The 26,706-nt window shown below is 34.4% G+C and overlaps 1 protein-coding gene across 1 annotated transcript; it reads left to right on the forward strand.

The window, feature by feature from the left end:
- Nucleotides 1-927: 927 nt before the first annotated feature.
- On the forward strand, nucleotides 928-26,706 carry LOC128212260 (endothelin-converting enzyme homolog). Its single transcript, XM_052917627.1, has 23 exons — nucleotides 928-1,052; nucleotides 6,519-6,576; nucleotides 12,485-12,583; nucleotides 13,643-13,850; nucleotides 14,224-14,433; nucleotides 14,893-15,179; nucleotides 15,379-15,470; nucleotides 16,328-16,520; nucleotides 17,139-17,258; nucleotides 17,982-18,068; nucleotides 18,900-19,057; nucleotides 20,466-20,560; nucleotides 20,897-21,015; nucleotides 21,430-21,450; nucleotides 22,171-22,269; nucleotides 22,647-22,724; nucleotides 23,621-23,724; nucleotides 23,963-24,073; nucleotides 24,308-24,375; nucleotides 24,673-24,797; nucleotides 25,225-25,290; nucleotides 25,416-25,588; nucleotides 26,497-26,706. Exons 1-23 carry the CDS (start codon nucleotides 967-969, stop codon nucleotides 26,594-26,596), a joined length of 2,757 nt encoding a protein of 918 aa, XP_052773587.1. The 5' UTR covers nucleotides 928-966; the 3' UTR covers nucleotides 26,597-26,706.

Genomic DNA, 26,706 nt, shown 5'->3' on the forward strand with positions numbered 1-26,706 from the left:
TAACTGGACCTTGTATACTCGTTAAAAGCAGTATCACTTACTGGCAGCGACATATTTTTGTTAGACTGAAAGTATAACTTTTCCTTCGATTTTAAACATTCATACATTTTGTATGAGACATCTGAGCTTATTGTGTAAGTCTCTTCATCTCCATTGATTGATTTGGTGATATACATTAACATTATCTCGAGTTTTACCCTTTCCAAACGATGAACCACTCCATCTCTTTGACGGCGATATTGGAAAGCCAAACAATTGATTCCTAGTCAACCAACATCATGATAACAGAAAAGCAATCTCTGTGTTCTTCATATTTGGGCGTGCTTTATTGTATTCCGTTTAGGTTTACAACTACGTAATTTGCATTGTTTTGTTTGGGACAAATATCTACTTCAATAGTTATTCTTGTTTGTTTGGTAGTAAAATTTCATTAATAACCGTTTGAGAGAATATGCAACTAATATAAGACAGATGTTAAGATTTGTTTTCGCTATTGATAGGGTTATTATATATTTTACTGAACGTTGAAAAGCAATTAAAGGTTTTAAAGGTTTTCAATCCTACTGCCTTATAGCATACTGCAGAAAACGTCCAATACAGTTTGTTGTAGTATGGCAAGTCTGCTCCTCTCCCACGTAACGCTGTTCACCAATAATATTCTAAAATTGCAAACCACCGGCTAGTGGTAAGATCAACTCCCAACAAATACAACAAGAATATTTTCATTATTGGATAACATGCAAGAGGTTGGCACCTTAGTGAACGTCGCTTTTTATATTGTTAAAAGCCTTGGTTAAGTTGCATTTGTTCAGATGATATACTGAAACTTATAATGCAGTTTTGTTTTATATTGTGTGTTCTTTGACAGCTAAAAACGTTTCTACTCTTAATATTTCAATAACTATTTGTGATACATTCATGGTACTAATTATGGTAGTAGTTACGGAACTATATTGCACGTGAGTTATGACGTCATATGGTACACATGAAGTGTTTGATGATATACCGGATGTGACTTTTGTTTGCACCAACAGGACTCCAAACTCACTAAGGTATTTCTATTTGATTCTCAAAATGCAGATACTTAATTCAACGTAATATATCGTCCAAGATTGTTTTGAAATAAATGCAATGTTAAATACACTCAATTTACACGTATAACACATGCAAGATCACCGAATTAATAGAAAATAATTACTTTAAAAAACCTTTCCTATTGTTTTAAGTTGGTATAAAATACATTAGGCAAACTGCCAATATCACTTAGAATACAAAATCAATGCGTAGACTAGGTCGCAAAACAAACTAAATTTACTACAAACACTGTTTGGAACCACATAACTTAAAGGACAATACTATTTTTTGCACATATTGTCATAAACTTAACATACAGGCACAATGTCCAATGCCTGATCCTAAAGGGCCAGAAGATAAATAATATGGACGAAATACTGTGCATGAGTTAACTCCTGAAACACTTTAATATGCATATAGCCGCAACATAACAAAACATTGCAATGAATTTCCCTTAACGAGACTCTTAATAAAATATTCATTATTTCACAATGGCCTGACATGGAAAAATCGTTGAAGCATATTCATTTAAGTAAATCTAATTTGCTATAAAGAGTGAAATTAATAATTTACACGATTGACTAAACAGTGTGATGCCTACTAACGTTTTATGTTGTACCTCATAAATATTTATTCTGGAAAATTGTTCATGCAAAATATAATGTTGTTCTTGACGTTATATTTTCCCAAACATTGTTTGAAGAAAATCAAGTTCTTGCATTGGTATTGTTTTCTCAGTGATTTTGGCAGAGCGCGTTTTTGTATTTTGCTTCGAAAGATTTAAGAGGAACTGTGTGAAGGCAATAAGAACAATGCCTTGTAACAAAACTTGTCAAGTTATCTTGTTACCAGCATACATAATCACCTTTTCTAGACAAATAGTTTTTAAGGAAGTCGGTGCACGTATTGATATTGTCATGATAGTGCTCATAACGGATTGCCTTTGTTCAATTTCTCAGCACTGCAGAAGATTAAATCACTCGATTAGCGCGCAAATGGCAAAGGCAAATTGAAAATGAAAGTTAAAGACTTACGATTTCTGCATCTGCCGTTTGATTTGTGATTGTATTGAGTGAATAAAAACAATTTATTTTTGATGCATACAAAATAAAGCTGCAATTTATGTACACAAACAGGGTGAAATTACTTGTATTCGTTTTAGACATTATTAATTCGAAACGGGTTTTGAATTACACCAAATGGGCATTTCCGCTGACTATGACCGTGCTGAAAATGCTTTTATCTTCCACTCATTCAAATTACAGAATGAGATTAATCATTTTAAACAAGGTAAATATTAAATAAAAAAATATATACATCAATACGTCAATAAATAACGCACTCGTTTTGTTGTTAAATGTAATTAGATCATATTTTTGCTTATATTTTGGACGCAATTTAAAGATTTAACGAATGAAAGAATGAAAACCCATCAATCTGAAAAATCCAACCCTCAGTCACGCGTCAAGAATCTTTAACTGCTACCGGACATGCTGAATGGTCGGATATTTCAATCCGACTGGTAAACACATTTAACCGTCCAAATCACTTTCTGAAAACCAACTTTGAAACCGAAATTCATAGTATTTTTCTATGCTCCTAGAATAGGGTAAAAGGCATTGTTGGTATTTTCGAAAGACCAGAATGTTTCGATGCCTACCGTTACATATATCGGCCATGTTGTCCGCTTCCAAATAATGTCTCCACATCTATTATCATTCGAAAAAGATGAGAAACACCACCCATTAGGATACATGGAACAAATAGAGGCAGTCATTTATTACCATATCAGCTCTAACCTGTACACTTATCAATGTGTATAATTGTGTAGAGACTGGGTTTAATGTAAATCCAATACATCTTGTTTGACAGAGTATATCCTTTTTTATAGAGTAGCGAAACTTATACTATAATAAGCGTATAACTTGCATTAAAAGCGTTTCAACGTAAACAGGCTTTACTATTTTCTTTTTTTAAGACAGTGTCCTTCACATATTTTTTTTACAACTACTCGTTCATCTGGGCCTGTATTTAATTTTCAAGCCCAACTTGAAACATTTCGTAACTTAAGTCATTTTTTTAAATTTTCATTGCCATCAAAAAATAAGTAAAGTGTTTTTAACATTTTAAAAAAGGCAAGTAAATTTATCAAGTTATTAAACCACAGGATAATTGAAATACTGAAGTTGAGGAACGACTAAAGATGTTTTATTGAACACCAATAGTGATTCGAGAGATTGAATTCACGAACGGAATTATGTCAGAAAAGCAAGAGCCTTTCAGCTTATACTTCAATATGAACAACTTTAGTTATGTGGAAATTCTGTTAAAAACGGCAAATATACTTCAGCGGAGTTCTTCAACTTTTCTAGAGCGTTACAAAGTTTACCAAACACTTTAGCAGAAGTGTTCTCAAATAAAAAACTACGATCAAACTTCCACAAAATGCATTTTTGAGCCTTTCATTATTGGATTATACGGAACAGTTTGGGACATTACCAAACATCTTGTTCTGTGTGATCAAAGGCCCTTGAACAAAAGCAGTTTTATACACAGGGTCAGTAATCTTTCTGTAAAATACATTCGTGAAGGATTATTGTAGACGAACAAGCTACATAAGTTCATCATTTTTACTCAACTTTAGGATTGTGTAGATTTACATAAAGGTAACATGAAGAAGGCATTATGTCAGTCTGTTCAAAGTGAATTATGATTTCGTATGGGACACATGACCATTTTGTTAAAATGACTGAAGTAGTTATTGTTTGTACCAACAGGACTTCAAAATCACTCAGGATTGTGTCAGGTATTTTGTTAGTTTCTATTAAAGATAAATGTGAGATTTAAGATATAAAGAATTACTCAAAAAATAGGACAAACTTATTCAGACACACCTGTGATCATATTAACAGTTTTGCTCTAGTGTGTATTCATTCAATGGTAAAGAAAGTTTACAAAAAATCATGCTTTAAAATATACACTGTTTTGGATGTGTGTGTTTTTTGTTATACGCGTGACGCCACTGGTAGTGTACTTGTATTACCAATCAGAACTTTACATCTAACTTATCAACATAACCACTGTTAAACCATCTTAGCATTGTTATTCTTAACTATTGTTAAAACCTTAACCCTAAGGTCAAAGCTTTGCCAAGACATGTTGCGTGCTGATCAGGTCAAACGTCGAACATGCGTGCAACCAACAGCAAAGCTTGGTCACGAACTATTTCAATATTGATAATAGCTCAAAATATGACAGTTTGAGTATTTGTCAAATTAAACAATAGTGTCAACAAATGTAAAAAAAAAATTCTGCTGAATTAGGATTAGGATTTAGACAAGAAAATTTTCAGTTTGTCTGAAATTCCCGGCTCTTGCCGTTGCCCACAAAACAGGTGGGGCTAAGCATTGATCTAGGTGAATAAAAGTCTGCTCTGCTACATGACATGTCCCTAGCTATTCATATAGTGATTGGTATTTGATTGAAACTATTGGTGTATTCGTGCTTCAAGATAAATGTTTTCTCTTTGTTCTTCTTTCACTAGTTTTGATAAAATAAGAACAATTGATCTTTTATGAGTCTGTCATTTTTAATACTAATATACGATTCTCTAAAATAAAAGACAAAGTATGTAGTCTAACTATAAATAACGTTACATGACTGTCTAAATGCAATGGTTTGCAGACATGGTATTGCATCTTAGACTCTTAAAAATAACCAGGGGATAAAACTGTACTTTCCCAGTGTGATTAATGCTGGCTCGGGATAAGGTTTCGCACTAATCTTGTCATGTTGGTGTTTTAATAGTTTGTTCTGATATCATTATTGTCTATGGTAATTTATTTTAAATTTACAGAAATTTCTATTTTGATTTTGGTGTTTTCTTTTGGAGGACTTTAAAACGACCAGTCAACGTATATGACTGTTTGTTTTAATAGTATTTATTATACATTTTATTTTTAACAGAAGTTTAGAGGATGTATTGGTCGATAGATTATCATCATGGAAATGTTAGCTGATATTTCATTACAATTATATTTGTCGGAAAAAAAACGTGGGAGTAAAGATGTATTAATTTGTCTGTTAAATGTTCTCTGTTTACGGCGAATAGATGGATTTTCTCTATAAGGCAGTGGCAAATTGAAAATTTGCATTACAAAAACTTCATGGTTCGTATACTGTTTCAGCCAAATGTACTGGAATTAACAGGCATAGGTTGACAATGAAAGTATCAATATCCGCTAATGTTATAAAACACATGCTTGTTTCCGTCTTTGTTGACATGGTAATTTCCCGGAATATTGGAAATATACGTCGTGGACGGAACAGAAGACTTGCTTTGAGAATTTTGTTAGTTAATTAAACCCGCAAGTGTTGCCAATGCTATGAATATCAATCATACATGTATGTGGACAAGTGAAATGATGCATGCATATTAAAGTCTGCCCAGTGAGGAAATTGAAAGAAAAGATCTACAATTAGAATAAACTTATGTTTTATGTAAAGCGTTTAAGTAGTATTTGGTGCAAAACAAACCTACCTATATGATTATACAATGTTGACAGCGAAAGTGTCAACCTCAACATTTTTTTCATTTTTCCCCTCAGTATCACATGTCTGTCATGTCCAGTTGCTTTGTTGGAGGTCCTAATTGTATGTTATGTCCGCTAATGTTCTCCAAATCTGCTTGTTTCCGTCTTAAGAGATTCAGTAATTTCCCTGAATGACAAAATAGACAGCTTGTTATGAGAAACCAGTTGATGAAATAAAACCCAAATATCTTGTCATTGCTTTTGATGTCAATTTCAATCAAACATAGTTGAAGACAGATGTTGTGTTGCATGTATATGGAAGTTTACTTAGTGATGAATTTTAAAGATATGGTCTACCCTTGGGTTGATGAACCTTTTATGCAAAACATTTTAATTGTATTCAGTGCAAGACTTCTTATATGGGCTTGAATTGTTTTAAATGAAAGTGTCAACCTGAATATGTTCCCTTTTTCCCCTAAGGAAAAGAGGACATCACAGTTTTTGTATGCTGTCAAGTCCAGTTACTTGTTTTAGGTCCTTATCATATGTTATTTACTCTAATGCTTTCCAAATCTGCTTGTTTCCTTCTTTGGAGACTCGGTAATTACCCCGGATGTTAAGAGACGGCTTGTTGTCGAAAAGAGATTATTTAATAAAACAAAAAAAAATTGCCATTGCTATGGTTGTCCAAATCAATCAAAACGTTAACATTGAAATACTTCTTTAATAGACTTATTTTCATTCGATGTGAAAAATGAAATAAAAGTGGTGATGTCTTTGAAAAACAAACTCAACTGATGTGTATTGTAGTTGTTAAGGTTACAGGTACAATACCAGAATAAAGTACAGGGCGAGAATACGAATGGTACCAGTCATCTATGAATTTTAATGGTAACTTAATTTTCTCTTCAGGACGACGTGCATAGAAGAAAACGAGCCGCTTAATGAAAATGGACGATCCAACATAAAGGTAAATATTTTCAAAAAGGCGTAGATGGAAGTTGATAAGATGTCAGATTCCTTTCTGCACTTGTGCTACCAATGCCAATTAAGGTATCCGACCCACAAATATGTTAGAACTCAGTCAGCAATACCTTTTTCAAATGATTGCAAACTTATATAAGGTATTCAGGTACCATAATTAACATCATTGCCAATGTCTTGGCGAACTGACAATGGAGGGGGGGGGGGGGGGCGTGCTTCAGTCCCTACATATTTAGATAAAACACAATACTATGATGGGTGTCCGAGAAGTTCGCGGAAATATACTGTATAGATATAGTAACCAACGATACATCTATATTTGCCTAAGAACATTTAAACATACACTGTATCATAGTATTTGCTACAAAGCTTTTCATCGGCAATATATTTGTTATAAACCTACCATTATGCTCGTCTTTTCCCGAATTTATGTTGTGTTTTATATAGTCAAACGGACTCAAAACATTTTAGTTGTATTCAGTGCAAGACAAGCCTACTGTAATGGGCATAAAATGATAAAAATAAAAGTGTCAACCTCATTACGTTCCCTTTTTCCCTAAGCATAAGAGAACATCACAGTTATTGCGTGTATGTCATGTCCAGGCATTGTTTTTAGGTCCTTATCATATGTTATTTACGCTTATGATTTCCAAATCTGCTTGTTTCCTTCTTCGAAGACTCGATAATTTCTAGTGCTATTAAAATATACGCAAATGACAAAAGAGACGGCTTATTGTAAAAACAATATTTTATAAAACAAAAACAGTTTGCCATTGTCCAAATCAATGAAAACGTTATCATAACTCTTAAATACACTTTTTTCATTTAATATGAAAGAGAAAGTAAAAATGGTAATGTCTTTGGAAAACAAACTCAACAACTGATGTGTATTGTATTTGTTAGGACTCAGTCAGCAATACTTTTTCAAATGATTGAAAACATGTATGAGGTATCCAGGTACCATAATTAACATCATTGCCAATGCCTTGATGAACTAACAATCGGGGGTAGGGACCTTGAGCGCCTACATATTTAGATAAAACTCAATACTACGATGGGTGTCGGGAAATTCGCGGAAATATACTGTATAGATACCTTAAGTATTACCAACGTTACATCTATATTTGCCCAAGAACATTAATCCCAGTATTTGCTACCATGCTTCTTCATCGGCAATGTATTTGTTATAAACCTACCATTATGCTCGTCTTTTTCCCCATTTTATGTCGTGTTTTACATAGTCACAATCTAGTCTAAAATGATAGACGTAGCATACGGGATTCTTCTTATCCAATACGTCGAGAAGGATTTGCCATGTCCAAAATCATAAAAAAAATATGTAAACGTACAATTGTTTGGACTTTATTCAGATACTGGACAGCAGTAATATTAACATTCCGAAAAATAAAATTGCACAAAAAAACATGCTTTTACTACAAATGTCAACAATTGTCAAGAAAAAAATGACTGTTTTTTTATAAATTAACTTTCCAAGACTTGTACTCTCAAATCCGATTTATGTAATTAAATAGTATCAAAAACACTATTAGAGAAAAATCGTTCCTGATTCAATAATTGGTTGTATGTGTCAATGTTCTTGTAGTATACAGGGCATAAGGTGTTCCATAAGAAGCGTACGCCGAAGGTGCTAATTTTGCAATGCCATGATTTGTCGTCAGGTTTATGTTGTAGCCAGTTGTGCATGTCCACAGATAGTACTTATCAGCAGTGTATAAATATAATTATAACAGTTTTACTTCCCAGTTTAGTACGTACGTAAATATATTTGCTCGTGAAGACAAAATTCTGAAACAGCAGCTGATACTTTTATTGGCTGCGAGTGAGGTAAATAATTATACGTAGATCTCAGTGTAACGGGCTCGTTATATATATATATATTTCATTTTTAAATGGAAGCATGTCAGTAGATGCATAGATTCATTCAACAGTATATTCTTGATGACAATTGGTATTGATTCTACACACAAGTTCAATCATTTTAAATCAGGCAAAGCCTAATCGGTAGGCAATCAAACAAATTGATTCTAAACTTAATAAACATAATTAACAGTGTTGTTAATGAGACAAAGCCTATACGGCATGCGAACAAACTAAACACAATTTGATTTATCAAAATAAGTGTTCCCTAGAATCGTGAACGGATGCAAAAAATTATTTTGGAAAACTAGCTCGTTATTTCAATTTTCTAGTATAACATAATTGTTGGAGCATCCAATCGGCATGGAACAAGCGCTAATTCATCAGACTAGTGCGCTTAATGCGATCATTTGTTTTCGAGATGTTCTAGGAGCAATAGGAAGAATAAGTCCCTTGTAAGAGACAGATTGTGCTGTCAACTGGCAAGGGGAGTAATCAGTATATTAAGATCAATAATATGGGATACTCTGGCTAATTTGGTCATCGAGCTCCGCTATGTGCATACATCCTAACCTTGTTGGGAACTGACATGAAATCATTTCTTCAACATTGTGATTTAACAAGGAAACTAGTAAGACAAACATATAATGTTAAACTACAGGAGCTAACCAAGAAATAATAATAATAATAAAACGTTTAGGCCTAATAACCACTGAACGGAGAGACACACAACAGGCAGAGGACACTTGCATCACCATATAAGCATTGATAGATATTGGGTTTAAACGTAAACATTATAGAAGAATTTGTCAAATCAACATATACTCCTGTTTTTTTATTAAGTTAATGATGGTAATAAAGCGAAACAAAACCATGCATGTGCTCACATCAAGCAACATAACACTTACAGAGATGTTTATGCAACTGGTGTACAACTTAAAACCGTTAATAACAGAGCACCTTCTCATAATAAAACAGATGTACTAATATAATCAATTTAATAATCATGTGTTTATTCATAATTTTAGTATGAACTGGTATGGTCCTTCATTATCAACTTGTTTAAAATGTACCTATGAACATGTAAACAGTACAAACCAAAGTAAGCTTCAAATATAAAAGTTGAAAAAGACATGAAGTGTCTTCCGGGCAATTAATTTCTTTTCTCATACCCTTTTGTCTACTCGCGTCATAAGATTTGTTTTCAAGAAATTTCTTTGCGTATTGTATGTTTTGGTATTATTCGTATTTCCGAGGTATTGTAAGACATGATGTATGTCGGCTCTTTGACACTGAGCAGTTGTAAAACAGGCTTTATTAGAGTGCCTGGTCATAAAAGAAGCTTCCTTAATAATAAATAATTCTGAATCCGTCTGAAGATGAAATCGTGTATTTTACGGGATTTGTATATTGACATTTGTTTGTGGAAGAAAGGGTAAATAGGATATATTTAGTGAAGATCAAATTTTCCTAGTGGATTGATGAGTCATCTTACTGGACAACGGGGATAAAAAACCTTGTGATTTTTACATGATTGGCTTTAAAGAGAACATACTAATTATACAGAAGGAACATGTGAAACAAAAAATACATATTGAACTGACATTTTCATAAAACTGACTACAATGAACGTTTGAAACTAGTTGAGATTGCTGACCTAAAGTTTTCAAATGCATCGATGCTTGTGATTTCATGTGTTCCAAACAGCCATTATTCTGTATGATAGTCATGTGATATTTTTGACGGTCACGTCCGCTATAGGAAAGTCAGTTCTTTCTTCTGTTCCATATTTGGAAGTACTTTAAGGTATGTTAGATCTATTATCACAAGCCACTATGTTTAACAACATCAAACATACCGTTATTTGGCGAGGTAACTATAACTGTGTTGAAAGAAGCTGTTTAAAATAAAATACACGCACTTTAAAGTAATTCAAAACAAAGAGGTTGGTTACAATAGTGTTTTTGTTAAATCGCATTAGTTTGACCATGTGTCTGAGATTCTTACAAAATCAGGCATTAATGTTAAGAATCATATTGTCCGGATGAGACACATAAAAAACTGCCAACACAGCGGCAGATGCTTTTTGTCGGTAAATTGAAAATGAGTGTTCAGACATCCAGTTTTAGTGATGATGCGAATTTCGAAGATGAAATTCGTGACTTTTCAAAATGACAATATCTCGTTGTTGCAAATCGATGACGTCAAAGTTATTTGATGTTTTTCAAAATAGATACGACTGACATGATACCATTGTAATTCTAAATGTCAATTGAAATGATTGAACAAATTGATTTGCGATTAAAATATGAGATTTAAGTTCCTTTAAGAGATACTGTGATTTATATTTTGTATTAACTTTTTATTTTGATAAATTGCTTTGCATACTTCAAAGGAGGTAAAACGAAAAATATATGAGATATGTTGACTTGAATGGAAATGTCACGTTTACGATGTTACTTGCTAACATTTCTCTAAATACAAAAAATCCCAATCAATTTCATTTAGTGCAAAATGACTATAGATACTGTAAAATGATCTACTTGAAGTACTAAACATCTTTTAGAACGAACAAATAATTTCACTCACTCGCCTCTGCTGGGGCGTCACCTAGTTTTTTTTAAAGTATAGTTTAAACATAAAGGATAATTTAATCAGCTCACCAATCCTCACGTGGATAAAATTGAAAATGATATCATAAAAATCGGCTGTTTCGGAATTGCACTCTTTCAGCCTAAAACCAATGCTCGTATGGGAATAAAATGCATTTTTTCTTCATCTTAATGCACACGCATGGTTATATTTTGCAATCAATACATCCGTCCACCATATCATATTTGCTTTATCGCACGCAAATGTCTTCAGCTGCTGACATGGGAATGTGAACAGAAATGTTTCTATATATTTTTTACCTGCGGTTGCGCTTTTGAACGTTACCTCACAATTCCTTTCATAGATGCTGGACCGGTATGCTTCTTGCGTTGATAATCATTTTGTTAGTGTTGCGTATCCTTATTTATCTCCCTAAAACCTTGGTTTGAGTAGTTGCTTTTAAACGAATGTCATTAAAGTTCCACTATTTGAACTATGTTAATAACAAATATATGTTAATCTTTCCACGTGAAACCCTTAACTTTACAAGGATAAGGCATCATCATTGGTATCCCTTTTAAATAAAAAAAAATACTTACCGGCATTCAATATTACCGTGAAAACTACAGGAACTTAAGTCGAACATTCAAAATAAACCCTGTTTAGGGGCACAAGGCAAGGATACATTTAAACGAGAGACACAAACATATTAACACAACAAACACAAACACCAAAAACAATCTGACACCACATACACAAACACCAAAAACAATCTGACACCACATACACAAACATCAAAAACAATCTGACACCACATACACAAACACCAAAAACAATCTGACACCACATACACAAACATCAAAAACAATCTGACACCACATACACAAACGCGAACACCACAAGCAAACCACACCCTCAAATTGCCTTACCGTGAATGAATACTGGTTCTGTTCTGACCGTAGTTCCATTCCGAAGGCCATTGCCTACTTTCTCTTTGAAAAATAATAATTGCATTTCATTATTTAAGTTTACTGCATTTATAACATAAGTATGGACTTTGGAAAGGTATTTTGAAAGCATTTGTTTTATTTTACTTCCACACCCTAAACAAGGATAATATTCATTGCCAAGGTCAACATTATTGGCCTCTCAACATCAAATGTCATGAAGAACATACATCTGTTGCATTATGTAAGGTTGATGTTTTCAACATCCGAAACTGTTGTCTTACTTGTGGAGTTGTTATTTTTTACAATCTTTTTTAAGTTTAATTTGTTTCATTTTCACTTTACCGTGTTTTGTAATGTTATTCTTCTTTGGTCACACAAAGGCATTTACATTTATTTTTGTTTGTTCCTTTTTTCTTTGCTTGATTCTTGTTCTACCCACTTTGCACGTGATTGCTTTTCCCCATCCGTCACTAGGGCAACAAAAATGGCGACTACAGCGAGTCTGCACGAGGGCTGATCAAACATTTCAAGAACTCTACCTACACTACCATTCCCGGCGCTTCAAGAGGGGTGGTAACTAAGTTATGTGAACTAACAAATCAAGTGCATGTCCTTGATTATTTTTTTTCTATTTTGGCCGTTAAACGCATATATACGATACCTTTCAGGAAGAAGGTTCTTTGACAGTACACATATTTAGTATATATCATCTTCAAACAAACAAATGCAACGTTCATGTACCAGCATAGCATCAATGCATCACGGGTACACTCGTCTAAAACAGCAGTTCATACTGTACACACACTTTACCACGCAATAGTAAAAGTTCAGGATAATTGTTTAAAGGCCTTTGGTTGATACATAATGACCTAGTTTTACATGCAATTGTAAAATTTCAACAGGGTACTACTGATTTAGCAAAAATATGTATTAGGTTTTATTGTTACTGTATTGGTATGAGACTTTGTGATTGTTGTTTTCGATAATACGTCTGTTTGCTTAAACTGCGTCGCATCAAGGGGTTTATTTTTTTCTCAAGGTCAAGAATAAACCTAGACATACTGATAATAGCATGTTTCGCTGACAATAAAATACACAATACGTGCATAAGCAGTCATATACTGTATCCGTCGATGTAAGTATGTACATAACATAAATAGGTTCTGCACAATTCCTTGATTGTCAACCATATTTGTCTGGATAGTTGGGTGGCGGTGTGGGTATTAGTAGATCCAGGAATGCGCTTCCCTTTAGTGCTTCAAATACTTGATCATAGGTTTTGGACGGTTCTGTCGAGATGAAATTCAAGGAAAAGCAAATTAGTTTTGGAGTAAATAAAATGCGAAAAATCCTTACGGCTATAATTTGTAATAGGTTTGGTAAAAATAGAATAGTACACGTGTATGTACATGGATACACTTTGTACCTTTTCAATCCAGGATCATTCATTGATCGTGTGCATTACACTGTAATAGTGTATCATATTTTAACCAACGGTTTCATTATATTTATACCAAACCAAATATGTTCCAAAGGTATTTGCGCTGGAATGATATTGTTAACATATTGGATTTCTTTCCGAATTCTCGCGTATGTACATAACAATAATTATTCTGATTATTTTCCTTTCAGATGCAGGAGTCGCCGTACGCAGACAATCGGTGGGGCTCTGAGGATGATATGCTGGAATACGAGGACGGGCCTCTTTGCACGTGTGTTCCGTGTAAGAGGCGGCGCGCTCTGACCGGCCCCGAGAAAGGCCTCATCGTGCTGGCGCTCGTTGCTTTTGTCGTAATTATTGTGCTCGCTGCGCACATGGATGGGAAGGATGAGGTCAAAGGTATACAACGATTAAACGAGGGCTACTTATATTTTGAAAGCAAAAGAATCCCTTTCTCGAAAGTTCGCGGGAATGGGCATGTAAAAACATTAAAACAAAAATGTATTGCTATGCTTGAATATTAATTTATTCGTAGTGCTCTTTATATATTTACGCTCACTGCAGACATATTTAAATCGTCTTTCTTTCAAGATATTCAGAGATCAGGAAGTATTTCCCCCAGTACCGCCTTAATATGAGTCCCCGGGTTGCTTGATAGCGGCTGACTTTATCCTCCCGCCCTGGGCCTGATTACGGACCGTTGTGAATACTCCAACCAGATAAGTTTGTACGTCTTAAAGAACACAGTTCTTACAAATGGGTCTTTTTCCAGTACCGCCGAAATGCGAGTCCCCTGGCTGCCTATCTGCGGCTAGCTCCATCCTTTCTGCCATGGACCCGAGTGCCGACCCCTGCGAGGACTTCCACCAGTACGCATGTGGTGGCTGGCTGCGGGAGACGCCTATACCACCCGGGTACCCCATGTGGGACCGCTTCCAGGAACTAGCGTATCAAAACTGGTTCATGCTCAAAACATTCATCGGTAAGTAATTGTTTGTGATGAAAGGTTAGAGAATACAATAATGAAGCTTTTAAGCTACTTGTTACTTTCAACTAAAGAACCATACCATGTTCAAAAATATAAAGCGTTAAATGGATGCTTTGAAGGTCCTCGAAATTCTCTTGCTGCACATCATTATTATTTGTTTCATTTGCCCTTTGCCCATATTTTCATATTTGACGCATTCATTTTGAGTATCAAGACTCAAACATATCAATCTTGATTTTCTAGTAAAACATGTCTAAGAAATCGATTGATGGTGAAAAGAGCTGTGTATCTGAAATACAACTACTTAAATTTGACGTACCAACCACCCTTCGTTAACACGGATAATGTTTATGCATTTTTGTAAGATTTAAAAATCCCATTGCTGAGTCTAAGTCTCAAGCTTAAACAAAAGACGTTATTAAATATGTACGGGTACCCGTTTATCACTTGCAGAAACACACAAAATGGATGGAGGCGCGCAGAAGAAGGTGCGTGACTTTTACCGAAGTTGCATGGACGAAAGTCAAGTGTCGCGTGCAGAAACGCTCAGCGAATTTCGATCACTACTCACCAACGTCACTAGTGGCGGCGGGGCAGGGGCGCTCCCCGGGGGAGGCACTACGCATCAGAAATGGGACATGACTGGAACGCTTCTTTCCATACATAAACTAAACACCTGGCCGCTGTTCCAAGTCATGATTGGACCAGATGAAAGAAACCCGAACGTCAATATAATTAAGGTACATGAAGTCGCAGATCATTATGATATCTGAAAAGTCAATATTCAGACAGCTATTTCAGCATTTAATTCATCATGGATATATCAATATCAGACACACCCAAGTGAACCTCGAATTTGCCTTACATTAATAAAACTGAAATTTAGAGGAATATTATTTCTCATTTCTGCAAAAAAAATCAAAACAATATACTTTTCAGATCGAGGCTGGTCACTCACCGTTCCCGTACAACATCTTCAAACAGGAGGCCGAGAGGGCGCTCAATGAACGCAGCTCAAACAATACAGACAGGTATCAGCCACCTCCTAAAAGTACCACCTAAACAATCAAGTGAATCTGGTGGTCTTATACTGTTAGACCATACCATCCACTTCGGTCTGCATCCAGGTGAAGGATGCAGATTACTAGTACGACCATAGTGCATATGGTTCTCAGAGTGTGACGTTCTTTTCTTAATCTACATATTTATAAGTGTAGCTGATTGACGAAAAAAATACATTACGTTATATTTTATTATAATATTTGTTAAGATTCTCCCTAAGGATAAAAGTGCGAAAAAATTTGCAATCGACGCATTTAAGAAGATGTTTATTCGCCCCACTTGCAACTTCTTACATATCATTGGGCGCTTTCATTAAGAAAACTCAAGAAACCAATTTATCCACTGATATTTTTCAGCAAAATAAGACAATAATACAATTTCAGATTACAATCGTTTGAGAGCAATTATGGATATTCTAGAATATAATTACAATAACAAATGAAGTCTGGTATCTGCTCTTCTTTTAAATGGTTCTTAAAATATGGGCAGTATTTGAATTATTATAGTCATTTGCGGTTGTTGGTTTACGTGACGATTTTGAGTTCGGTTTTTGGAAAAGGAAGTAGGCCACACTGCGAGGGGTCATTTTACATTACAAGTATCAGAGTGGAAAATATCTCGGTTGTTTGATATAGTTTGTATTCTATTATCTGTAATAAATAAATGAAAGAGTCCCATGAACAGCTTTGTTTAAAGAATAATAAACAGATATGTTTAAAACAATGATAATATTATACTATTACGTTAATAATTATCATAACAAGTACAAAAGGTACTTGCGAAACAAAAACTGGAAAAAGAGCATTGTGCTTTAAATCGTTTTCAGTATCAACGGCACTGACCACGACGCTACTTCAAAACCTCAAGTAAATGAAACTCAGATCGAAATGACAGACAACAAGACAGACTCCACAAACACTGAACACAACATCGATGCGACAGACACTCCTGAACCTACCACAACGAAGAAACCACACATTAAGGATACGCATCCACATCCAACGGAGAATGTAACCGAGGTATGTAAAAAGCAATGTAAAAGATTCCTCGTCGTTAGCCACCACTAAATAAATCTCATATATATTCTGTCAATTTATCAAAATGACTACATCAGTAATGGGAGTCTGAGATGGTATAACGCTGCTTTAATTCACTGCCATGTTCTAACAAAACAGAAATATAACGTATAGCACTGAGTTGGCACTTTCCAATTGGTCTAATTTTTCCTAATTTACGAGGAGAACTTTTTTGCGCTGCATGCATTTGAGCGCAGAAATTTGATACTTTGTTTTGAATGTTTCAATCTTTGATCTTTAAATTGAGTCTCAAAAAAACCATGCCATTTCTTCGACTCACACGGCTTTGAATTTTAAATAGACCCACAACGGAATGCGAAAGGTGTTAGAAATATGCTGACATGTGCTCCAATATATGCAAACATAAACGAAACGCTCTGAAACCTCAACAATAGTTATGTAGATAAGAATATGCAAGTATTGATGCAACAAATATAATAGTCAAACGCATGATGTTAATAAGTTGAAAGCAGACTCTGAGACAGCGTAACTGAACCTAGCACGGTTCATTTTTTTTTCATTTTCTTCTCGTATTGTCATGTTGTGTTGTTTCTATTCAAGCTGGTACGAGATTACCTGCGCGAGACGACAAGTCTACTTCAAGCGCTATGGGACCAGACCAAAGAGCAAGCCGAAAAGGAGGCACATAACATCCTAGAGCTGGAAAAACAACTCTCGCTGGTATATGGCTTGTTTCTAAACAACACAAACGGACACACTGAAACGAAACAAACTTAAATGTCTTATTATATTTATCAAACGTGCTTTAACGTTATCAAATAGTTAATCGTGATTATAATAAATATAAGTTCCTTTAAAACTCTTTGAACTCTCCAAGCTCTGAATAATACACACATAATACCAACAAAAATAGTAATCTTAGCTTAATCCTTTTATAAGGGACTTCGGAAAATTGGGGCCGGTTACTATTACTTACAACACTTGACAGTTTATTTATTGAACACCAGATAAAAAGAAATAAAATTCAACTTAGTGTTTTATGACGTGAATTTAACATTATTGAAAACTATGATATGTTAGAACGGGTGACATCCAAATTGCTCCAACGAATGTACATAATTTAAAGGGGAGTTTACACAAAGTTACACAAGCGGCAAATTGAAGTTTCCTAAGCGAATCATAAATTAAATTCAGAATTTCGAAATTTGGATTGAGTCATTGCATTTCTGCAAATTTTAAATCTCATTCCAATTATTAATTTGTAATCCGAACTTATGATGCGCACCGTCCGCAGTTAATCATCAGTGTTCGTTTCGAAGACAAACACATTAAAGTTTGTCATTAGCAAACTAATAAAACACTGCTTTCATTTTATCATGAATCATTTCTAACATTTGTCTGTCCGTTTACTGGTCGTTTTATCGCCGCAATTTCCTCTAACAGGCTCATGATATAGAACTACACATCCACAACCGGATACAGGCATATAACGCCATGGCTGTAAAAGATCTGCAATCTAAATGCACTATGGTGAGTACATAATTAATGATCAATTCTGTTTCATAAATATTTACTTTGGAATCTAATTTCACTTTATTAAAAGCTTTACAAATTGATGCATACAAATAAAATTGCTGAAAACAATTGATTTTCTGCGCGCTGTTAAAACTTTGTAAAAGCCTCATAATATGTTGCTGTTTATAAAGCATTGCTTTTTTCAGGAGGTAATTGTTTTAATGACCTCCAATCAATGTTCATTAAAATATTGTTTATGTAGGACCCAACATGTTAAATAAATATAACTTGTTAGTTGTATTAAAAATCAACTGTATGTTCCATATAGAAGGAGAAACCTGGTTACCAATGCCATTGGTTAAGTTTAATTATATGACTATTGTTTTATTCATTAACCAGCCGAATAAGACGTTTTATTTGATTAACAATCAGTACAACTTTATATTGTTCACAATATTGGCAAAAATGAACATTTGTCATATTCCATAACTTTGAATTATGTTCTATGTCTTTGGCGTTTACCCTGTGTTATTAAACGGGGTTCATGTTTACACTTTTAGATCGCATCTCTAGGGTCATCTCTAAATCATTGAACAATACATGAAGGTAATTCAGTGGGATACAAATCATATTTAAAGTTAACAGTAAAATGCATAAAAGAAATCCTAAAGTGTAAAGTGCTATACTTAAAGATGACTATCTATAGACGCTGTTCTGGTTTTACCCAAGAAACAACACAATGAATAAACATATGCACTCCCCTTTTATCCCAAGTGGGCCTAAAAGATTAAGTATAACTTAGCATTTTATGACAAACCGAATACATCGAACACAACGATGTTACAGATCAACTGGTCGTCCTACATGAACAGTCTCCTGTCGGCCGGAAGTGAGGCGGTCCCTGTCGTTAACCCGGAAACGGAAGTGATAGTATTACACGAGAAGGCGCTCAAACAAGTCTGTGATATCGTGCATGAGTACTCCAGTAACGACGAGAAAAAGAGGTACAAATCAAAATGTACAAAGTAGGAAAATGATGTGTTGTCATAAAAATCGAGTAGGAGAGAACTAAGATATAAAGATATATACATATTATGGGTTACTATTTGAACAGTTCGTAAGAATAACATTTCAAACGGTTTCCACGAAACAGTAAGCCAAACAAATGTAAGTTTGTCAAATAAATCGTAGGAAAAGAACTGTATTTGTGAATTTAGAGTGATTGGCAATGACATTGAAGCTTGAAGGTTCCAGAAGTTACATAACGTGCATTTGGGATGATTTAAGTTTGAATAAGTTTTGGGAGTAACAGTTATAACTAAAGCTTGAGTCCAATTCAGCGATCTACTTAAGATAGAGCGATCTACATGCAGTATGCCCGCTCGCCTTTCAGAAGATTGTCAAAATTGAACTCTAACATAAACATACAATTTGTGAACATGTTTGTTGCTGTCGTTTAGTGTCTATCTCCAATGGATTCCTGGTTGCAGGCATGACATTGAATACATTACTAGTTGGTTTAATGAGAAAATGTTTTATGTACCAGGTATACGAATGTATATTATATGGTTATTGTTTCAAAAATCCACAGTACAAATCTACATCCTACATACTTTCATCTACATGTATTTATAGTGATGTAGAATGAAACACCAAAGACTTTTGACTCTAATTGTCAATTCTCTATTCATGCATTTATTTAGAAAGGAAAGAGGTTCTTTAAGAAAAGTAAAAGTAAGTTCTTACCCCGGTATTATAAAAGCATTTTTTTATAATCAAATGAATCTTTAAAGCGCACCAGACAGTGTAAAATACCAATTGCAAACTTGTAATATAATGTCTTGGTCTAGTTAAAAACGAATTTAAAATCAGTATTGCATGTATTTCATTAATCAAATGTTATTGGAGTCTGGACAATCTTCAAATTTTTATTCGGATTTTACTGTAGGGAAAACACATAAGTAACAACATAATTCAATCATACACTAGTTAAATACCACTCTAATGGCAATAAGTTTAATAACGTAAGAAGACCGCACTATCGTTCTAGACGCGACTTTATTCATATCATATATGATTAAACTTAACTTGATCACAGATCAACTTAAAGAGTATGAACCGTTGTTACATCCAACCACAAATGTAACCCTCTTTACAACAGTTCTAATAAAAAGGGAATTCTTTCTTAAAAGTAAAGAAGCAATTTATCTTAATTGATGGTTTTTGCTCACTTTTTTCACAACAGTGGTACCTTGTATACCCCGCACATAAAGTGTAAGACGAACTTCACTACCTTCTTAACTCTATCTGAGGTTATATTTTCATACTTATGGTCGGGACCGTGATCGAAGCATCACCTTTCAGCCTGAAATCGTAGAATATTCTCTCATAATCTCAATTTTACCTTTGCAGCATACTAGAGAGGTATGTTTTACTGGGCCTAGCAAGATCCATGAAGCCCTTCTTTGACCTCACAACATTCCAACCCGATGTCAAGCACGACGAAGGTAATAACTTATCTCGAACCCTACTTCATAAAGTGTTGAAGATAATATGATATGATTCATGGTTGCACTTTGATGGAAAGTGAACCCTATATAGCAGTTTGTAGACAACAAATATGAAAGGGCTTTGACATCACCGATCTGAACTGATGTATATCGACATACATCATTTCCTGCTTCTTTCTGGCAAAGATTTGGTCGGCCATCATTTTATCCTCGCGTCAAAACTACTCATTACCTCTATATAATTGAATGCGACTAAACACTGAACTACTCACGCCTTCCTCGCTGACATACTACTTATGACTACTATGTTCACGTATGAATTTTGTTGTACAGAAATCGAGGCTGAAGGTGAGCATTGGCGTCGCTGTACCTTTTACACCAACAAAGCCTTAGGACTCGCTACCGCTGCCGTATATGTTAACGCGACTACGATCGACGCGTCTCTTGCTCAGGTACACCGTCATATTTACACTCATTCCTTATACTTGCGAATGAACTATTTGATATTACCTATTCTGTTTCATGCAAGGAGAACAAGTTGATTGCAGAAAAGTTTGCGCTTAACTACACTTTCAACTTTCGCTTTTTATACATTGACTCACTTTAAGTGAATTGCACTTTAGTTCTTTCCATTTATATATCAGATTCGGAAATGTAGTGCAATAGAAACCATGCCAAGTTGTTTTGTTTTTATTTCCTTTCGCTTGCTAGTTCACATTTTGTTAGTTAATGTAACCTTACCGTATAACAACTAATTACATACTGTACCAAATGCATATACAGCTGTTGTATTAAACAATTTACATCGCATTGTTGTAACATTGTTTTAATGCCAACTTTTATAATGATCTGATTGCCTTTCAAAGGGTGATGAACGCATAAAAAAGGTTTGTAGTTGTGGTTCAATACAAGATACCCTCTGTATCCAGAATATGTCATCCATCCATGTATCCCGATTTATTTACCTTGGAGATTATTTAAGTACATTGTTAGGATTATAGTTAAAAAACTAGAGGTAAATGTAATTATTCTTAAAAATAGAGACCGATTGTAGTACTTTATTTTTTAGGAGGCAAAAGAGCTTCACGAATTTTGCATGATTTTTAAACAATGAAATCGATAAAATTACTTATAATAATTAAAAAACTTTTCTAAAATGTCAAAATGTGAACTTTGTTTCTGTTTAAAATTATTAACTTGAACGTGCTTAAGTTGGTTTAATTTTGCCGATATTCACTTTAGGGTTTGCATTTTGGTCGTCTGGCACTGATATGTTTTGCTTTAAGTAGATTTGGTTCGTCGTACATGTCCTTTTTTGGCTTGCTTGCATTATATATGTGCACATATTTAGGTTCGATACTATGTTAATAACTACAACAGTATGGGACGTAGCAGTGCAATATGTACCGTGTTTATTTCAAAGGTTAATTGTTAAGCTATTATGTTCAATTAATTGCTTGCAACTATTTTTGTTAAAAATATATGCTTTTGAGTTTTGGCTTTCAGAGCGGCTTTTTGGCAAGGTTGTTGCATGAATTTGTTGTAAAACATTCCAACATTTACTATTATGTAATTATAGTTAATGATATAGTAACAAATACTTGTAGATTACAACCCTGGTAACATATGTGAAGAGGGCCTTCAAGGAATACCTCCTGAGAAAGATATGGATGGACGCAAAGACAATGGGAAATGCCGAGAAAAAGGTAGATAGCAGCTTACTGTGTCTCTATCATTTTGGTTAAAAAATGAAACATAATATTTATAATCTAATAATAATAATTATAATAATAATAATAATAATTATATTTTGAAAACGATAATATTTTACATTTGCCTTTAAAAACATTGTTCCTCTATACTATAAATCCAATAGTCAGTTTGACTAATAATCTATCCTTGATTTCAGCCAAACAAAATGATATGTATTTTAGCAATTCGTATTTTTATAATATACGCAACATATACGCACTTTACTCGTAAAGCTTCTTAATGTTAATTAAGGTTAACAAAGCTATTTCTATAACAAAATATATTTTGAACATTTTGAGCATAATGCCTAACCTTATCCCTTGAATTCCAGCTGGACGAGATGATTGAGAAAGTGAGCTACCCGTCTTTCATTCTCAACAACACTTTCCTTTCCGAGTTTTACACCAATGTAGGTAGTTCTTTAAGAGGTGTCACGCTGTTCTCCTCTTTTGGACAGTATAATCTTCTAAATATATACTAAGAGATGCTCCTAGCGCCACGAATTATTGACGGCTTAAATTGACCTCATCGTTTCAATATATTAAGGCAATATAGTTTCTAAACATAACAGATAACGGATCTTTAACAAGTATTTACTTTTCGACATCACAGTTTATCGCGGCCGGGAAGACTAAGCTTATCTTGCGTACTTCTTAAATCGTTCACTACGTTATACCATATTCTGTATTGCATGCGTTTAACTGAAAAAAGATAAGTTTGCTAATAGGTAATTTGCTAATTCAGTAAAAAATAAACTTTATTCATTGGCTAAATTCTGCTTTTGCAAGTATGAGATTAAACATTTGTTTAATGTATAAGAAACATTTGACACAGTGAAAAATACGTAAGGGGATAAATTGTGATGATTTAGAGTGTTTAGAACAATGTGGAAAAGAAGAAGTGATACTTGCCATTATATTCGAAATTTTGAGCTCAAAGTATAGATGAAATTGATTATTTGGCTGTACAAAAAAAAAATTAGCCAATATTACAGGATTCGTTCGAGACTTACTGGGATATCTAGTGAATTCTAAATTCATTCCAAATTGCCTGAATTGGAATAGTAATAAAAGTTTATCAATTTAATAATAGATAGTGCGTTTGTTCCAGTATATATTAGTCTTGCGATTACCCGAATTGCACTGCATTCATCAATTTTAGTATAATAATTATATCATTAGTAATTCTTTATTCATTATCATTTGATGCTTTCTTATTAAATCGTATTCTCATGATGAAATATTGTCCCCTCTTTTTCTAGTGACGTTAACCCTACAACGTATTTATACAAACTTATCGTTTCAGTTTACTATTGGCGATAACTGGTTCAACAATTTGCTTAACTGGCGAAGGTTTACTATTACGAACATGGTGAATTCTCTGAGTAAACCGTTTGACAGACTTAATAGGTGAGTAGCTCCGTGGTTAGAATGGAACCATCCTAGAGCAGTTTCGAGCTAAGGCCGATAGCTGATGGTATTTTTTTTAAGTTTACATTTTCTCATCTATGCATCAAAATAGATTTTGTAAAGTCGCTAAAAGACCGTAAAATTCATTTGAATTAGATGTAGTCTCTTAATGCATTTGTGAAATGGGGTCCTGATACATTCGGACCTTGTAGGAATTTTACTATTCCTTGTTTTACAGCTGGATTAACCCGCCAGTGACAGTAGAGTCGGACTACAGTCCAGTCAGGAACGATATAATCTTTCCCATTGCACTTTTCCACCTTCCCATATATAGCCACGAGGGGCCAAGGTACATTTTAATCTTAGTTAATTGTTACTCTTTAGTAGTTTTTAAACATAAAAGTCATATTTATGTTAAATTATATAAAAATGTGAAAATAAATAAGCAATTATTTTCTTTATCAATTTCCTATTCGTTAGATTACTTTAAAATTTTTTAAAAATATTGAAAAAAACAAGTTTCGGCTTTAAAGACATTTTATGTAAAAACAGTTGATCTCAATAATTCCGCTTTGCATTTCAGCGCATTAAACTTTGGTGCGATTGGATCAATAATAGGTCACGAAATAACACATGCATTTGATATTCAAGGTATGTTTTATTTGTTTAGCACGGTATTACTAACACATGGGTAAAGCAATCAAAACTCGAGGTTATTTGAAACATTGGAGTATTCGAACTTTCCGTATGGTTCCAAACGAGATATCGTCTGTTTTGAAGTATTATAAAATAGTTGTGGATATTGTAGACACTATTAAAATACGAGCATGGATTAGATTTCTAGTCAAATATATGTTAAGTTTTTTCTGCTTTAATATTAATTAATTCTGAAACTCTGTTCATATAAGAAGATAGTAAGTCACATTAATATCACCTCATTTGTCCCAGGTCGGCAGTACGACGGTCAATGTCGTTTACGGGACTGGTGGGATCCTGTGACGGCCGAGATGTTCAACGAGACTACTCACTGTATGAAGGACCAGTATGACCACTTTAAGATAGGAAACATGACGGTGAGGAGTGCTTTATAAATATAGTAGAATTGTAAACGTTCCATGAAAATAAGTATTTCCTGAGAACTGTATTGCTCCATATTTCGCTTCATTTATGTACACGAAGACGAGTTCACCAAAAAAAAAAACACGTACCTTTTTCTGACAGAAATTCATACTCATGGTTATTTGTATATATAAAACAGTAGAATCTATGTGGCCATTTAGCCTTAAATGTAACTAATATCCTGATTAATGGAAGGAGTAATGCCAATTATCCAACACGAAAGAAGACCCATTCTGCTATATAACTACTAAATTTCCCAAGTGTGATGTAATTCGAGAACTCGGTGCAATAGGTATTTCTCAGACGTAGTATTAACGCTCCCCCGAAGCCATTTTACGAACAGATTGATTTTGTCTTACTATGCATTTTTCTTTTTGGCAGATACAAGGAGCTCAAACGTTGGAAGAAAATATAGCAGATAATGGTGGTTTACGAGCTGCTCATATAGTAAGTTTATGTTGCTTAGATCGATTTACCATGTAAGAGCAATAGCAAGAAACTTGAGCTTAATTTCGTTGTTCAATTGAAGTAAGAAATACATTTTCTAATCGATGATTTAATCGACCCAATAGGCGTACGAGTTATGGATGAAGGAGCACGGCGAGGAGGAGCCGGTTGCAGGACTGGACCTTGACGCCAGACAGTTGTTCTTCGTCTCCTACGCCCAACTGTACTGCTCAAAGTGGACTATGTCTGGAGTAACGGATTTCCTCATGAGGGACAAACACAGTCCTGGTCCTTATAGGTGAGCGATAAAACGTTTAGCGTATCGCAGCTGCATATACCATATATAGGTGAGCGTGTAGTGAGAACATGTGTAGTATATTGCAGCTGTACAGAACATTCATTGTTGAGCGAAAGGTATATATGTTTGTAGTATATCGCAGACGTTCAGAGCAGTTATCGTTGAGTGACTGTTAATATTTGTTGTGTATTGCACCTGTTCAGATCATGACAAAGTGGGCTAGTTTTGGAAATACGTGTAGTGTTTCTGAACTGAACATGTAAAGCTAGTTTTTAAAATAAGTGTATTAATCGCAGCTGTACAAAGCATCAATAGGTAAGCGTGTGTTAAGAATACGTGTAGTGTTTCGCAGCTGTACAGAGCATATAAAGATGAACAAGTGGTGAAAAAAGCATGCAGTGTAACGCGTTTGTACAAAACATTCACAGCTAAGCGTGAGGTGAGAATAATGGTAGAGTATCGCATCTGTACAGAACATATATAGTTGAGCAGTCGGTTGAAGAACTCGTAAAGTATAGCTGCTGTACAGTACATGTATAGAATAGCGAGTGGTTAAAATACGTATGTTAGTTTATTGTAGATTTATAGAGCATGTTAAAGAGAGTGAATGGTTCCAAAACGCGTAGATTATAGCTGTAGAGAACAGCAGGGGTTGAGAATACATGTCGTGTATAATAGGCGTGCAGAACATATATAAAGAATCTATGAATCTCCAAGGGATAATGTGTAAGGATGCATAATTAAAAGGTCCGATATAAGTGTATTTATATTTTGCAGATTATTAGTTATGTGTTAATCATGTTTCCTGTATATTATGTCCTCGCTGATTGTTCTCAATATTTACTCGGATCAGACTAAAAACATCCTTGGTTTTAGAATATGGTGACAATAAAATGTTTTATTTACAGAATCGAGGGTGCCTTATCCAATTCACTTGCATTCCCTGATGTGTTCAAGTGCTCTTACGTAGCGAAGTACAACCCGCCTACCAAATGCAGAGTTTGGTGAAGATCCGACTAGAATTGTATGTACATTCATGAACCATGCAATGCAAACCTACAAGGCACCATCAAAATTCATTCTGCTTATGATTATGATGGTCGAATAAGAAGCTTATC

The sequence above is a fragment of the Mya arenaria genome, chromosome 12 (genome assembly GCF_026914265.1).
Source record: "Mya arenaria isolate MELC-2E11 chromosome 12, ASM2691426v1".
Taxonomy (NCBI): domain Eukaryota; kingdom Metazoa; phylum Mollusca; class Bivalvia; order Myida; family Myidae; genus Mya; species Mya arenaria.